Raw genomic sequence first — 17548 nt, 5'->3', positions numbered from 1 at the left:
GACGGGAGTGATTATGTGGTCTGAGCACATTTCTAAGTGCAGGGAGGGGAAAAAGCCCATGCTTTGCTTACGTGGCATTTTTCTTGATGTAGTGCTGATTAAAAATGGATCGCTCTCTCGCTGTGAGCGAGTGAGGGAGGACAGAGCCAAGGTCATGTAGCGGTGTGCTGCCACGGATCAGGGCTTCTCAACCTTTTTTTGGCTGGCTGAGGACCCCCGGAAATGCTTTGGCCATGTCTCCGGCCATCCCCCGCCCCCCTCACCCCCACTATACAATAACCTTAATGATAGAGAAAATACTAGCATGAATAAATACTGAAGCAAGATAAAAATCGTTACGGAAAGTTTATCATGTCATGTCATTACGTTTAACTCCAGAATTGTTTCAGTCTGCGTCCGATGCCTGATTTCAGGGCAAAATTCACCCTGGATCTTGAACCCGGAGGCGGTCCTCCTGCAGACTATTTTTGGACCGTGTTAATTTCGTAAGGGGGCGGCAATAAGCGACACTTTACTCAAGTGGATGAAGCTATAGTTTTGACCAAATAATTCAGAGATAAAAATAGGTTGTCAGTCATCATGCTGCTTAATCAGCACTTCATCCTGCGCCATCCCTGATGACCCCCCCCCGCCCCCCCATCCCAGACGGCACGCCAATATTCCTCTGACCTCGTTCCCGCACCCCCACGTGACCTGCTTTCCTGTCTGTCTGACCTCCCCCCTCCCACGGCGCCGCGCCGAGTCCCTTGACCTCAGACACGCAAAGGTCACCAGTTGTGATACCTGAGCACTGGTGTGTGTGTGTGTGTGTGTGTGTGTGTTAGTGCTAGTGCTAGTGTGAGTGTGAGTGTGAGTGTGAGTGTGTCTGTGTGTGTGTGTGTGTGTGTGTGTGTGTGTGTGTGTGTGTGTGTGCGTGTGTGTGCGCGTGTGCGTGTGCGTGTGCGTGTGCTTGTTTGGTTATATCAAATGTTAATGTGACAACCTTCTGGGCTGATCCATGGCGTGTGCTTTGTTAACAGGATGTGCTGAGAGAGAGACACAGGGACAGAGAGAGAGAGAGCGAGAGGGGGGGGGGGGGGGGGTACTGAAAGAACGGAGAGAGTCAAACAAACCGCTGATTGGCGTGAGAGCTAGTGAGGGCAGGAAGGAAATGCTGCTTTAAAATGGAACTGAATCATTAATGAACCCCCATCAAAGTGTGTGTGTGTGTGTGTGTGTATGCATGCGTGTGGGCGTGTGTGTGTGTGTGTGCGTGCGTGTGTGTATGCATGCGTGTGGGCGTGTGTGTGTGTGTGTGTGTGTGTGTGCGTGTGCTGCTTTGCAGTTGTGTGGGTGGGGCTGAATTAGAGCCCAAAATATGAGCCCTAAAGCTGGACCGGCCCGGATACGTGGAGTTCAGCCCAGGATGTTATGGTACCGCAGGTTCACAGCCCGAGCCCGGGCCGAAGCCTGACACCTTTTCTAAATGCCGTGTGGTCACGTGACTATGGAGCGGAGAATAATGCTGCCGCACTGCAGAATCAAGGCCAGGCTGGGTGAAATTCACAGCGCGAAATAAATATAACGGCACGCAAGTTCGAGCCCGGCCCTGGGCCCATTTTCGTTGCTCAAGTACAGAAACGTTTCTGTACTTGACCGACGGGCCTATAACTCGGCCCTGGTCGGGTCCCGACGGACTTGCAGGGCTCTAGGTTGAATGTGAGTGAGCCTATATAATATAGAAGTTGCTGTAATCCTCAGAGGACCCCATTTTCAGACCCACTGAACTCACTCACAACATTTACCACCTCAACAGCACCTCGGCGAAGCGCGATGTCATGGGGTAGTGAGGCCCATCATGGGGTAGTGAGGCCCATGGGGTAGTGAGGCCCATGGGGTAGTGAGGCCCATGGGGTAGTGAGGGTCATTAGGTAGTGAGTCCCATGGGGTAGTGAGGCCCATGGGGTAGTGAGGCCCATGGGGTAGTGAACTCACCAGGTTTCCCACCGACAGCACCTCCGCGAAGCGCGGCGTCATGGGGTAGTGCTCCAGGGCCATGAAGACGGTGTTGAGGACGATGCAGATGGTGATGGCCAGGTCCACAAAGGGGTCCATGACGATGATGTACAGCACGTGTTTGAGCTTCAGCCACAGCGGGAAGCACTCCCAGATCAGGAAAGTGTTGGCGAACTTATACCAGCATGGCGGGCACGCCCTCTGGGACTCTTCCAGCTCTGAGGGGAGAGGAGAGGAAATTGCGTTATTTCTGCTGACATTTAAGGTTGAGATGTCAATTGTGTTGAATATTAAATTGTAATAATATTACAATTTAATATTCAACACAATTGACATCTCAATTTAATGTATTACTGTATCTATATATTATATAGATACAGTAATAAATTAAATATGCTGGGTTTCAAAATATGTGGGCAAAAATGCGGAATGCGAAATATGCGGAAAGTTGCAAAATATGACATTTTATGCTGCAAAGGGATTATGCACCCCAAATTATGCGATCGCATAATATTTTTTTTTTCTAAAAGAGTTATTATTTATTAGACAGTTTGTGTTTGTGTTGTCCTGTTTGTTTGATTATTTGATTGATTGAATAGTTTATTAGACATAAATGTAAAATCAGCAACAGAGTACAGTACAAGTCCAAAAGGGATAGCACAATTTTTTTGTAAGAGTACAGTAAGCTAACGGGGATCTAACAAATACATTTAATTAAAGAGGGAGTGGGGAAAGTGGGGAAAAATATGCAATACATTGCAGATCTGAAATCAAACGACGAAGGATAATACAGTGCTTAAGTAGCCTGGGCACCATTCCATTTCGGGTTTATGAACCGGTTGGGAGCGGATGATATCGCTACGTCATGTTGTAGTATTGTTTTGTAGTCATCAATCTTCCGGAGCTTTTATTGTTATTCTTCCGGTTTGAGGGAAAAGGAAGTTCTGTTTGATTGTTCCTGCCTGATGACTACAAAACCATACTACAACATGACGTAACAATATCATCCAATTGGTGGTCGGTCTTCGGTTGAGGCTGGCCATGCTGTTGATATATAGAAAATAAAGTGTAAATATGAATAAAAACGATCCGACTAGTCTGTCTCTCTGTGTGTTTCCTGGTTAACCAGGACGCACGGTGGTGCACTTTAGAGTAGCCTATATATTAAGGTGGTGCAGCGTGACAATGCACTGTCTGCAAGCAGCAGCACCGCTTGTTGTTGCAAACTTGCAACGCACGTACTGCAAGCAGCAGCAGCAGCGAACGTAGCCCCATGTGAACCTCAGTCCCTACGCTAATTCTGCAGGTCAGGAGCTACAGAATGAGCGTAGGGACTGAGGTTACATATGGGGCGCAGCTGGAAGAACCACTGAAGAGAGGAGGACGGCGTTAGCCTGGGTTGAACTCACCTGATCCTTCTTTAACTGATCCTCCTCCTCCATGACAACATGTAAACCGCGATGGTTGGATTAATATAAATAGTTTGATTTATTAGCTGTTGAACAGTGAAGAGTTGAGTATGAGTAAATAACTCGATCCTGCCCATGGACCATGGCAAATTAGGCTACCAATAATCGCCTCCCGCTGGCGCGGATTGTTTGATTGAATAGCACTTCATTAAGAGTTTTCAACTTTGCACGAACACGCTGTGTGGATTAAATATTGCCAATGCAGAATTACCAATGTCAAATCAATCATCAATGCTGGTAAGACTGCAGGAGTGTGTGTGCGTGTGTGTGTGTGTAATAATGACTGTGTGTATGCATCTGACTGCGCACAGTGCTGTGCAGTGTGCTTTGTAGTGTGCACGGCGTGTTATACTATAGCTATTTCTTAATCAACGTAGTAGGCTATAGATATAAAACGGACCCCTTTCACGGTACAAGACATAGTGTGGCAAAATATGTCTAAAGGTAACAGCCAGGCAAGCTGTATGCTGTCAGTGTAATTATTAAAGTGCCTTCCTCAAAGAAAAATGAAGGGGTAAAAAAGTGGTCGGGTATCGGGGCCGGGCCGGGCGCATATATTAATAATTAAGGTCGGGCTCGTTTCGGTTGGGACACAAAGCTGTCGGTGTCGGGCATCGATCCCAGCTCTACAAGGCACACGTCGCATGTTCCATTTCAGTCTAGTCCATCTGGATTCGGTTCATTTCAGTACCCGCTTGAAAATCACCTCGCCGGCACTTGAAACGTGCCTCAGACATATAGGTAATACAACACGCTAAATGCAACGGCTCAGTTATTCTGAATGTCAGGGGGAATAAATATGTTTGTCCCGTCCCGTCCCTCTGTCTGTGTGTGACGTTTAGGATCAAAATAAAGGACAAACAACAACAACCACACTGTTCTTAGAAGAATGGCACAATGTAGCAGAGACGCTCATCCCGGTTGAGCGATGTTTTTACGCAACAGCGCCTCCCACGTTGCATTGACGAATAGCGCGCAGTTTACCGGTACCTCAAGGTGTAATGTGCTCTGACCTGTGGGTTGGTGCTGTGGTGGCGCCGCCAAAGATTCAAAAATCACACCTGTGTGAAGTAGCGGTCGAGAAATGACAGTTACCGTGTGGGGGTCCTGGAACATCCAGACCCCCAGGAACACGCCCAGGGGGCCGGGCCTGTTCCGGCGAGCCGCCCCGTGTCCGAAACGGTTGAGAAATGACATAGTTACCATGTGGGGGTCCCCAGGGGGTCACTGTACTGTACTGTACTGTACTGTACTGTACTGTACTGTACTGTACTGTACTGTACTGTAAAAGTGCATTTTATACAAGAGGTGGGGGGCTCAGAGTGTGTCCACTAGGGAAAGTAGGCTTTTAATTCCACAAAACCGTCTTTGTTTTGGTCTGTAGCAAAACTGTTTTATTTTTAGTGGGCAGCCTGTGATGCATTCCGTAGCATTAAGGAGATGTCCTTCTAACACTATGGACCAGAGCTAGAGACATTAAGGACACATCCTTCTAACGCTATGGACCAGCAAACGCATCAGTGTGTAGGTGGGAGAAACCGCTCTATTGTACGTACCCTCCATCAGTGTGTAGGTGGTGGGAGAAACCGCTCTATTGTACATGCCCTCCATCAGTGTGTAGGTGGTGGGAGAAACCGCTCTATTGTACATGCCCTCCATCAGTGTGTAGGTGGTGGGAGAAACCGCTCTATTGTACATGCCCTCCATCAGTGTGTAGGTGGTGGGAGAAACCGCTCTATTGTACGTGCCCTCCATCAGTGTGTAGGTGGTGGGAGAAACCGCTCTATTGTACGTACCCTCCATCAGTGTGTAGGTGGTGGGAGAAACCGCTCTATTGTACGTGCCCTCCATCAGTGTGTAGGTGGTGGGAGAAACCGCTCTATTGTACGTGCCCTCCATCAGTGTGTATAGGTGGTGGGAGAAACCGCTCTATTGTACGTGCCCTCCATCAGTGTGTAGGTGGTGGGAGAAACCGCTCTATTGTACGTACCCTCCATCAGTGTGTTGGTGACGACGCTCATCTGGCTGTTAGCGTGCTCCTTGCCCTTCATGGAGGAGTTGAGCTGGTCCACAGACACCATCAGAGAGCCCGAATGCTTCTTCCCGAGCTCGGCCTCCGTGGTCTGGTGACGGACACACACGCACACCACACACACACACACACACACACACACACACACACACACACACACACACACACACACACACACACACACACACACACACAGCAGGAGTCAGACAATTAAACCAAATCAATATCTAACACACTAAATAGTCAGACTGAATATTCGCAGATGTTTTATTTCATCTTATTGTTGCAACATTTAAGGTCCCTGCAGACTGCTGCCGTTTTTCAGAAGAAAAAAAAAACTAGGGAAAAATAATCTGCAGCATTCTGCAAGGACCTAAAATGTTGCATTCACACGGGCAGATGCAATGACGCAGTCTACCATTCATTGTCAATGGAAGCCAGCGACGTTAAGCTACGAAGCTAACGCTTGTAGCTGCTGCAACAGCTGAAACAGCTACAAATACACTGTGTAGAGTGCATCTTTGCGTCTGCCCGTGTGAACGCAGCGATGACTGCGCCCAAACACTATAGGAAAAAAATTATCCCAAAACTGTATGGACGGTATACAAGACCTTCTTCAGGTTTACTTTAAATCTCCAAAACGACACAGAGGATTTCTAATCTCTGTGCGTTATTTTGCATTCATCCCCTACAGCCCATCATGACTAAGCAAGGTTGTAAACCGCATGCATTCTGCATGCACATCAAAAGGAGACCCAACCACCATGCTGGACGGCTGGACATGAGGAGACAGAGAGAGGAGGTAAAAGCAACCGGATCGATACGAGAGAGAGAGAGAGAGAGAGAGAGAGAGAGAGAGAGAGAGAGAGAGAGAGAGAGAGAGAGAGAGAGAGAGGGAGAGAGGGAGAGAGGGAGGGAGGGAGAGAGACCTCCATTACAGATATACAATAGGATTAGGAGGAATATGCTGTTAACAGAACACAGAAGGAACACCACAAGATTCAAGGCTTGTTTTTGGAAGACAGACAGACAGACAGACAGACAGACATATCGAGACATGTAGAACAGGCCTGTGGTGAGAGAGAGAGAGAGAGAGAGAGAGAGAGAGAGAGAGACTATAGACCTGGACTTTGAACATGCTTTCAAAACCAATTCCAGTGAAGGACCGAGGTCTGCCTACAGTACACTACACTACTGGGGAGAGTTTTCCCTCCTCTGTCTATAATTAATGAGAGGATTGTGCTCGCTATTATTGACCATATTCGCACGGCAGCGATTTTCTTCATACGGCGAGGGGGTGGGGTGGGGATCTGGGAAGCCCCCACGACTATGTTGTGCAGTAAGAGCAAAATGGCCGTCGTGCACACGTGGTTTGAAGGAGCACGACACCCTCTGATAACCGAATGTTGGCACTGTATAATTGGTCGTTACTAATACTCATTACGAGATGGCATTGTCTACTCACTCTCTGCATTTCATTGGTGGACTGTGGACGGTTCAGAGCCTTGCCTACCAATGACATATTCGATGGGGATTCCAAAGCCAATGGAAACGACAGCCTTTATTTCTCTTCCAGGAAAGTGAGCGTGCTGGTTTGAAACGACCAAACATGGCTGCGCCTAACGATGATGTCACTGTTAGGCAGGTTTCTGAACTGTCCACAGGCATCCTCTGAGACACAGAGCGAGTAGACAGGTTTCTGAACTGTCCACAGCCCTCCTCTGAGACACAGAGCGAGTAGACAGGTTTCAGAACTGTCCACAGCCCTCCTCTGAGACACAGAGTAAGTAGATTAAAATGGTACCATCTTAAGCTCAAACCACACCAATGGGTCGAGACGCAACAAAACTTTTTTTAGCGGTGGTCGCAGCAATGTGATACGGCGCATGGTGGCGCATGTCGACGCAAGTCGACCCAAGTGATTCCATTGGTACAATGCAATGGTTGCTTGCATCCACATGCGTCTACATGTGTCTACTCTACTCGCAAACCGTTTGGTTTGCAAGGAATTGCATGGCGACCCATTTGGTGTGGTTTGGTCTTTATGATGAGATTTAGTGAGAACTAATTATTTAGGGTAGGTTGAAAACAGGTAAAGTGGTCTTTTAATGAAGTAGAATGAGAAGGAGCCAGGTTGTCCGTGGCCACACAGACTTAGCATGGTTTCAGATAGTGAAGTGTTAATGCCTTTTAGGAAAATTACCCTCGACAACTATATCAAATGCCACTGAATGTCCTTCAGGCACTTACTTACAGCAAGGTGACACATAGAAAAATGTGTACAAAAGAATGTGATGAAGAAAGCTTTGAATATTTGGCTTTCCTGTTTTAATTTTTCATAGCGTTGGTGGTTGTTGCAAACACCTACTAAGCACTACTCTACTTAACCATAATGTTGTGTTATGACAACAAAAAAAAAGAAACTGCGTAAAATGTAACCATGAATTTATTCCGTAAGGCAATTCCAATGGTTGAAAGCTGTGCTGTTTTCACCCGACGAAGCAATGGCGGAAACGGACACGCGGACCCAAAATACCCGCACTGTACGACGCGTGTCTCAAAAGACTGTGCTTCTCGATTAATGGCCGCAACCCTGAACTAGAAGAAGAAGGGGAGGAGGAGGAGGAGGAGGAGGGGGAGAGGTGGGGGAGCAACAAGGTTAAAAAAACTCAAAGGAGGAAGAGGTAGTCCAAAAGAAAGGAGAAAAGGAATCACCACCACCCCTAGCATCATGCCTAATAATAAGGGACACTGTGCGAGTGTCCGTATGGACATCCTTACGCTGTCGTCAGAGGCTGCCTTATCTATTTTCACCTCAGGCAGAAGCCTCCCGCCGGGTCCGGGGCCGATGAGCGACACCACGCCGTTGCAGTCCACCGTGCTGTTCCGCTTGCCGCCGCCGCCGGGGTGCGGCGCCGCCAGCGGGTGGATGCGCGACGAGCCCTGGCTGTAGCCGCTGTAGCTGTTGCGGCGGTACGGGATGAACAGCGAGCCGCGGCGGTCCTCGCTCTCCTCCACCGTCGAGTGCTCGTCGTCGGCGAACTCGTTCTCCGAGCCCATGGCGTCCTTGCCGCCGCCGCCGCCGCCACCGCCGCGGCCCTTGAAGCTGAAGATGCTGCTGCGGCTGTTGTGGCGCGACATGAACGGCGAGCCCGGGATGCTCAGCAGCGACTGTAGGGAGACACATTCAATCAATTGATTAAGTCTTCACTGCCAGTGTTTGTGGGGGGCGGAGAGAGAGAGAGAGAGAGAGAGAGAGAGAGAGAGAGAGAGAGAGAGAGAAATAGAGAGAGAAATAGAGAGTGCAGTGTTAATTTTGTCAACTAAAAAATATGACGGCCAGTGCGGCACAAACAGGCCGAGGAGGAGAAGGGGGTGACCGACCGACCGAGAACGAATAGGGAAAGCGATTATTTCGTTCACTCTCTGAACGATGTGCTGTGACCACCAGTCTGCCAGTCAAACTTACTAACCAAAGTACAGTACTTGAGTAAATGTAATAATTACTTATTTTACACCAGTAGCAGTAGGCTGTGACATGGGACTATGTTCGCCATGTTTTCACAAAGTTTAAATAGGGATGAAGTGGCTAATAACCCCAAGGTGGGGTTACTGTGTGGAGTTTGCATGTTCTCCCCGTGTCCCCTAGTGTATGTACCCTCACATGTTCTCCCCGTGTCCCCTAGGGTAGGTACCCTCACATGTTCTCCCCGTGTCCCCTAGGGTAGGTACCCTCACATGTTCTCCCCATGTCCCCTAGGGTAGGTACCCTCACATGTTCTCCCCGTGTCCCCTAGTGTAGGTACCCTCACATGTTCTCCCTGTGTCCCCTAGGGTAGGTACCCTCACATGTTCTCCCCGTGTCCCCTAGGGTAGGTACCCTCACATGTTCTACCCGTGTCCCCTAGGGTAGGTACCCTCACATGTTCTCCCCGAATCCCCTAGGGTAGGTACCCTCACATGTTCTCCCTGTGTCCCCTAGGGTAGGTACCCTCACATGTTCTCCCCGTGTCCCCTAGGGTAGGTACCCTCACATGTTCTCCCCGTGTCCCTATAGGGTAGGTACCCTCACATGTTCTCCCCGTGTCCCCTAGGGTAGGTACCCTCACATGTTCTCCCCGTGTCCCCTAGGGTAGGTACCCTCACATGTTCTCCCCGTGTCCCCTAGGGTAGGTACCCTCACAAAAAACATGCAGTAATCCTGGTCTCTATACTGCCTCCCCCTGGCCAGCCAGGGCACCTGATAGAGGGGAAAAGGAACTGGTGTTGGAATAACGTGTTACTTCCACGTGCTACGCCCAACCGGGAAAGCTCCCCCTGTGAGGTGATAAGAAGAGGCTTGCTCACTCCTCATGCATTGATGGCAATGAGCATGAGCTCAGTCCGGGGCTCTCCCCAGGTTGGCAGAGGGAGAGTAGCGCCCAGGATTACAGTTTAGGCAATTGGCACCGGGTGAAAAAATAGGTTACACATATAGTGGGATTAAAAAAAAAAGGATGAAGAGGTTAACCTCTTCATCCTTTTTTTCTGTCTACCTGGTTCATGGAGGTATAATCCATATACCTAGTTGATGATGGGGGTGTAATCCATACCTGGTTCATGATGCGGGTGTAATCCATACCTAGTTGATGATGGGGGTGTAATCCATACCTGGTTCATGATGCGGGTGTAATCCATACCTGGTTCATGATGCAGGTGTAATCCATACCTGGTTCATGATGGAGGTGTAATCCATACCTGGTTCATGATGCGGGTGTAATCCATACCTGGTTCATGGTGGAGGTGTAATCCATACCTGGTTCATGATGGAGGTGTAATCCATACCTGGTTCATGGTGGAGGTGTAATCCATACCTGGTTCATGGTGGAGGTGTAATCCATACCTGGTTCATGGTGGAGGTGTAATCCATACTTGGTTCATGATGCGGGTGTAATCCATACCTGGTTCATGATGTGGGTGTAATCCATACCTGGTTCATGATGGAGGTGTAATCCATACCTGGTTCATGATGGAGGTGTAATCCATACCTGGTTCATGATGGAGGTGTAATCCATACCTGGTTCATGATGCAGGTGTAATCCATACCTGGTTCATGGTGGAGGTGTAATCCATACTTGGTTCATGATGGAGGTGTAATCCATACCTGGTTCATGATGGAGGTGTAATCCATACCTGGTTCATGATGGAGGTGTAATCCATACCTGGTTCATGGTGGAGGTGTAATCCATACCTGGTTCATGGTGGAGGTGTAATCCATACTTGGTTCATGATGCGGGTGTAATCCATACCTGGTTCATGATGCGGGTGTAATCCATACCTGGTTCATGATGGAGGTGTAATCCATACCTGGTTCATGATGCGGGTGTAATCCATACCTGGTTCATGATGCGGGTGTAATCCATACCTGGTTCATGATGGAGGTGTAATCCATACCTGGTTCATGATGGAGGTGTAATCCATACCTGGTTCATGATGCGGGTGTAATCCATACCTGGTTCATGATGGAGGTGTAATCCATACCTGGTTCATGATGCAGGTGTAATCCATACCTGGTTCATGGTGGAGGTGTAATCCATACCTGGTTCATGATGGAGGTGTAATCCATACCTGGTTCATGGTGGAGGTGTAATCCATACCTGGTTCATGGTGGAGGTGTAATCCATACCTGGTTCATGATGGAGGTGTAATCCATACCTGGTTCATGATGGAGGTGTAATCCATACTTGGTTCATGGTGGAGGTGTAATCCATACCTGGTTCATGATGGAGGTGTAATCCATACCTGGTTCATGGTGGAGGTGTAATCCATACCTGGTTCATGATGGAGGTGTAATCCATACCTGGTTCATGATGGAGGTGTAATCCATACTTGGTTCATGATGCGGGTGTAATCCATACCTGGTTCATGATGGAGGTGTAATCCATACCTGGTTCATGATGGAGGTGTAATCCATACCTGGTTCATGGTGGAGGTGTAATCCATACCTGGTTCATGATGGAGGTGTAATCCATACCTGGTTCATGATGGAGGTGTAATCCATACCTGGTTCATGATGGAGGTGTAATCCATACCTGGTTCATGATGCGGGTGTAATCCATACCTGGTTCATGGTGGAGGTGTAATCCATACCTGGTTCATGATGCAGGTGTAATCCATACCTGGTTCATGATGGAGGTGTAATCCATACCTGGTTCATGATGGAGGTGTAATCCATACCTGGTTCATGATGTGGGTGTAATCCATACCTGGTTCATGATGGAGGTGTAATCCATACCTGGTTCATGATGGAGGTGTAATCCATACCTGGTTCATGATGCAGGTGTAATCCATACCTGGTTCATGATGGAGGTGTAATCCATACCTGGTTCATGATGGAGGTGTAATCCATACCTGGTTCATGATGGAGGTGTAATCCATACCTGGTTCATGATGGAGGTGTAATCCATACCTGGTTCATGATGGAGGTCTTGCGGCCCAGCCGGCTGCCGGGGAAGCGGATGGTGCTCCTCTTGCTGCCGTCGTCCGACTCCGACTTCACCACCTTCTCGCTGTCGCCCTTCTCCTTCTCCTGCTCCTTCTGGCGCCACTTCTTCTTGCGGTTGCGCCGCTCCTTGGCGCTCTTGGAGCTCAGCTTGGACACCTCGGAGGAGGAGCGCGACAGGTTCTCGCCCCCCTCGTCCTCCAGCGCCGCCTCCGACACCGTGCCCGCAGAGGTGGCCATGGCCGCGGCCTGTAGGGGTGGGCAGGGAGTGGTTAGTGTAACGCCAGGGCTCCACTGGGCGCGTTGCGTCACGCGTGCGTGCGTCAAAAAACGAACCGGTTAAATTTTATGGTGACGGAGACGCGACGCAACGCGGGCAGTGGAGCCACCCTCCATTGATTAAAAGGGCACATTCCCGACACTGACGGAGACGCGACGCAGACGCGCCGCAGACGCGCCCAGTGGAGCCCTGGCGTTAGAGTGGCATGTAGGGGTGGGCAGGGAGTGGTTAGTGTTAGAGTGGCCTGTAGGGGTGGGCAGGGAGTGGTTAGTGTTAGAGTGGCATGTAGGGGTGGGCAGGGAGTGGTTAGTGTTAGAGTGGCATGTAGGGGTGGGCAGGGAGTGGTTAGTGTTAGAGTGGCATGTATACGGGCAGGGAGTGGTTAGTGTTAGAGTGGCATGTAGGGGTGGGCAGGGAGTGGTTAGTGTTAGAGTGGCCTGTAGGGGTGGGCAGGGAGTGGTTAGTGTTAGAGTGGCATGTAGGGGTGGGCAGGGAGTGGTTAGTGTTAGAGTGGCATGTAGGGGTGGGCAGGGAGTGGTTAGTGTTAGAGTGGCCTGTAGGGGTGGGCAGGGAGTGGTTAGTGTTAGAGTGGCATGTAGGGGTGGGCAGGGAGTGGTTAGTGTTAGAGTGGCATGTAGGGGTGGGCAGGGAGTGGTTAGTGTTAGAGTGGCCTGTAGGGGTGGGCAGGGAGTGGTTAGTGTTAGAGTGCCCTGTATACGGGCAGGGAGTGGTTTCTGGTTGAAGGATTTCAGTGTTTTGTACCATACAATTGTATGTACAATTGTAAGTACAGAACAAAGAATGCTTCCGCCATTTTTGTTGAAGAAGAGCCATGGGGAATTATTTCATGCCAGTGTTTTAGTTGGCTATAACACTAGACTAAAGCTAAATAGTTTGAGTTTGAGCCTTGGTAGGCCTAAAGTTTAATGGTGTATTCAAAGACTGAGTTTAAATCAAAATGTGCTACTAAAAGTAACACTATAAGCCTATGTTGCTAAAATACCTTTAGTCTGACTGTACTGTCTGTCTTACTAAAAGTTTCTAGTCTCTGATGCTGAATCTAGTCACCTCTGAGGTTACTGTAGGGGTGGGCAGGGAGTGGTTAGGGTTAGAGGTAATTTTGTGTAGCCAGACAACCACAATCTCTGAGTCTGAATGAAAGTTCTGGTATAGAGGGGCGGATGCTGCATGAAGCTGGATCATTTTGGTTCAGCGATCTGAGCGCCCGCCCCCCGCCACCCTCCGCCACCTCAACTCCCTGGTAGAAAACAGCAGAGAAATCTGACGTCACCAAATTTCGAGCGACGTCCGCACATTTTGCACCACATTTTCACGACTTTTCAAAAATAGCAGACCTACAGGCTCGTAGCGCGCCACTCGGTGGCGCACTATGAGCTTGTAGATCTGCTATTTTTCAATAGCTAAATTATAACATAATGTTTTAAACACCAAAAGGGGTTCCCGCCCCAAAATGGGTTAATGACGCTACTACAGCACACCCTCTCGCGTAACACGGCTTCATTCATACCTGCGTCTCCTCCTGCTGTCTCTTCAGCGCCTCCAGCATCTCCTTGAACTTGGCCTCTTTCTGCTCCGCCTCCTCGATGGTGGCCTGGTTCTGCTCCTCATAGGCCATGGCTACCACAGCCAGGATCAGGTTGACCAGGTAGAAGGAGCCCACGAAGATCACCAGCACAAAGAAGATCATGTAGGTCTTCCCCGCCGCCCGGAGCGTCTGCACGGAAGCGCAAACACACACACACACACACACACACACACACACACACACACACACACACACACACACACACACACACACACACACACACACACACACACACACACACACACACACACACACACACACACACAGTTCAACGTCAGAACATCAAGGCCGCAACGAAAATCGAATCAATCAAATCAATAATTCAATTAGTTGCCAGCTAATTCAGTAATCGACGAATCGAATCGGCGACTATCGCTGGAGTTTTCTTGCAATTGATCATGGATGTTTTTCCACGTAACCATAGTTTTTTCCAGTGTTAAGTTGAACTAAACTAAAGAGGAGTGAGCCCTCTCTGTTCTCTTACAATCTAATCCGATGATAGTTGCACATGCACAGTAGCGACTGCAAAGCAACAATGCAGAATCACATGGTGTCCAAAAACATCTAATGTCTGTGGCCATTTTATGCTCAACATCTTATCTATGAGATGTAGTTTCTATATTGTACAATGTACATCACCATTAAAGCCAATGCAACCATGTCTGTACCTGAGTGCAGGATTATCGTATCAAGAACAAAACATATGGCTTGAATATTGATTTTTTTTAAATGATGATTTGAGTTTAAAAGAGTACTGTTACCCTTTACACTGACAAATGTGCGGCTATTCTTTAAACAAAATGTATGCAGTCAGAATAAGATTAGTTTTTTGTTGTAGTTTAAAATAACCTCAAATATCTTTAAGGTGAAAGCTAAATACGTGCCATAATCCGATGAATCAATGAATCGTTTAATAATCGTCCGATGAATCGATTATGAAAATAATCGTTAATTGCAGCCCTAGATTCAACATGTGTACGCTACTACGTATCATTCAGAACATGATTCAACATCAGGACGTGTGTACGCTAGATGTGCCATTCCAACTCTTGGCACTTTCCTGATCTTTTCTTTTCTGAAAATGCATGTTTTCCCTGCAGGTTTTGTTCACTGCCATTCGGTGAATAAAAGCCTAATTAGCTTAGTTGGTTTTACTTACCAATTAGCCTAAATTGCTAATTCTACTGATTTGCTACTGCAAAGAAGTGTCCAGCAGAGGAAGTCTGTCTATTCAGGGCATCTGAATAGAATTAATATAGAACACCGTGACAAAATGCGCCGCCTCCCATTCTCACTGACCATGTTCTGTTTCTGACAATGTACTGACAATATGCTGAACTGACAATGGCAGGACATGTGAACACCTGTATCAAATACACATGATTCAACATCAGAAGAAAAAGTTCCTTACAGACAAACTACCCGAAAACGTGTCTGTGAATATTAGGTAATACCATATAACTAGTACATCTGTATTGTGAAGTATGTTAAATATGTTGTATATTAGGTATGTTAAAGATATAGTACATCTGTATTGTGAAGTATGTTAAATATGTTGTATATTAGGTATGTTAAAGATATAACTAGTAGTAAGTGTCGTGATTTTTTTCCACCCTAAAACATGATAATCAGTTATTATTATATAAGGAGGAAGACATTAAAAAAAAAAAAAAAGTGTACAGTATTTGTTAAAATGACGTTTTTATGTGGACACGCCCACCAGTTTAGTATGCCTGGTTTGCCTGGTGGGTGGTGATGGGTTGTGATCCACCTGAGCTGAAGCCGCACCCACAGGGGGGGGGGGGGTGTTAGGGGAGGTGATGCTATTGTGATGTCACTATATCACTGTATTTTTCATTGGTACGTTTGACTGTCAAGGTTTCATCATCCAAGGAAGAGACCCTAAATACAAAGGGAACAACCACCCAAGGGGTCTGTCTAATGAAGTACTGTCACCTCATAAACACATGAAAAACTGGAAAGAAAATACAAAAATCACGGCACTCCATCTTTAAGTATGTTAAAGATTTAACTAGTACATCTGTATTGTGAACCCACACTGACTTTTTCCATTTCAGGTTAAAAATCACACTTGTGAGACATGAGGGGCGTCCCACTCCTTTAAACAAACATTGTACTCTAAGAGCAAATGTTAAAAGTCCATTGAATGGGTTGCCACATGACGTCATGTCTAGTACACTAAACAAACATTAGAAGTCCATAGACTTGGCTGCCATGTGACAATATTTTCCGAGAGCCATGGGCGTTGGAGGGGCTAGTGCCTCTCAAAAACGTCAGCAGGGTAAAAACATGGCAGACTGCATCACACAGTGATGTCATCACTATACCTTATAGTACACAGTGATCTCATCACTACCTTATAATACACGGTGATGTCAGCAACACAGCTGCATAAGGACCCTGTAATACACAGCGGTGTAAGCCAGTGGTTCCCAAAGTGGGGTCCGGGGACCCCTAGGGGTCCTTGAGGGAGTTCCACGGGGTACCATAGCTCAATTAGAAATAAATTAACAGTGGTTTTACAATATAAATTGGGGGGTACCAGAGATAGAAATGCCATTAAATCGGGGGTCCGTATAGCATAATGCGTGTGAAACTGGGGGTCCATGAAATTAATATGTTTCGGAATCACTGCTAGAGCCGTAAAAATCCTCCCTTATCGGGGTCACTGGTGTGTGTTTTCAAATGGGGGGGGGTCCGTGGCCTAATAAATGTTGATTTGGGGGTCCTTGGCACGAAAAGGTCTGGGAACTACTGGTGTAAAGCAACACAGCTGCAGTAGGACCTGTTGGGATAAAGTAGACCTTTTAAGCAGTTACCATTACTCATAAGAGTGTGCACCCTTGGCGGCGTGTTTCCTCCTCCGCGTCATCAGTGCCCATACTCGAAGGCGGGGGTTGGCGAAAGGGCCTTTCTGTGTGGAGTTTGCATGTTCTCCCCGTGCCCCCCTAGGGTAGGTACCCTCACAAAAAAACAAGCAGTAATCCTGGTCACTAAACTGCCTCCCCCGGGCAATCATTAAAATATGCCGGAGCTATGATTCCATGACTTATGTGTACAGCCTGTTTATTGGACTAGCAGATAACTCTCTCACGGTAATAACACATCAGACCTTATAGTACACATGCTTATAAATTGGCTATCTTCATTGCAGACCACCACTACTTTGGGTCCCAGGGGAGACATCAAATGTCTCTTTTTTGGGAACCACTGTCCTAGAGGCACGATTAATAGGTAGCGACATCGGACATTATCGGCCATAAAAACGTACATATCGGTATCGAATTGGTCTCAATATGATCCAGATTATTTTCACCGATACATTGATGTTGATATGTTGACAATAACAATGTGACCGTCAATGCGCTTTGCAGTCAAAGTTGCGCGAGCGCTGCAAACGGGCGCGGCGCGACGTGGCGCAGCACCGACGGGACGCAGCACCAGTATTTATATTCAAGTCTGAACGCACCTTAACAGTGTGTTCATACTGTATGCATTTTGTGTCACAGTGTTGTTCACTGCTTAGACCATAACCAGGTCTCTCTCAGTCTCCCTCTCTCTCTCTCTCTCTCTCTCTCTCTCCCTCTGTCTCGCTCTCCCCCTCCCTCTCTCACTCCCCCTCCCCCCCCCCTCTCTCTCTCTCTCTCTCTCTCCCTCCCTCTGT

General features: G+C 47.8%; 1 protein-coding gene across 2 annotated transcripts in view; it reads right to left on the bottom strand.

Moving 5' to 3' along the window:
- Positions 1-17548, bottom strand: part of LOC310863253 (sodium channel protein type 8 subunit alpha-like) — a 105608-nt gene that overhangs the window by 52781 nt on the left and 35279 nt on the right. Inside the window, exons 9-13 of one of the 2 annotated variants that reach the window (XM_083771459.1) lie at positions 13786-13992; positions 11945-12226; positions 8278-8667; positions 5455-5587; positions 1975-2213 (exon numbers count right to left, since the gene is read on the bottom strand). In XM_083771459.1, coding sequence (XP_083627585.1) covers positions 1975-2213; positions 5455-5587; positions 8278-8667; positions 11945-12226; positions 13786-13992 — 1251 coding nt within the window. The remainder of the gene's footprint in view (positions 1-1974; positions 2214-5454; positions 5588-8277; positions 8668-11944; positions 12227-13785; positions 13993-17548) is intronic. The other variant, XM_083771460.1, reaches the window with a different exon arrangement.

This window comes from Protomyctophum parallelum (genome assembly GCF_964188405.1).
Source record: "Protomyctophum parallelum genome assembly, chromosome: 8".
Lineage (NCBI taxonomy): Eukaryota > Metazoa > Chordata > Actinopteri > Myctophiformes > Myctophidae > Protomyctophum > Protomyctophum parallelum.
The sequence above is the reverse complement of the archived record's forward strand: the minus strand, read 5'-3'. Positions and strand labels throughout refer to the sequence as shown.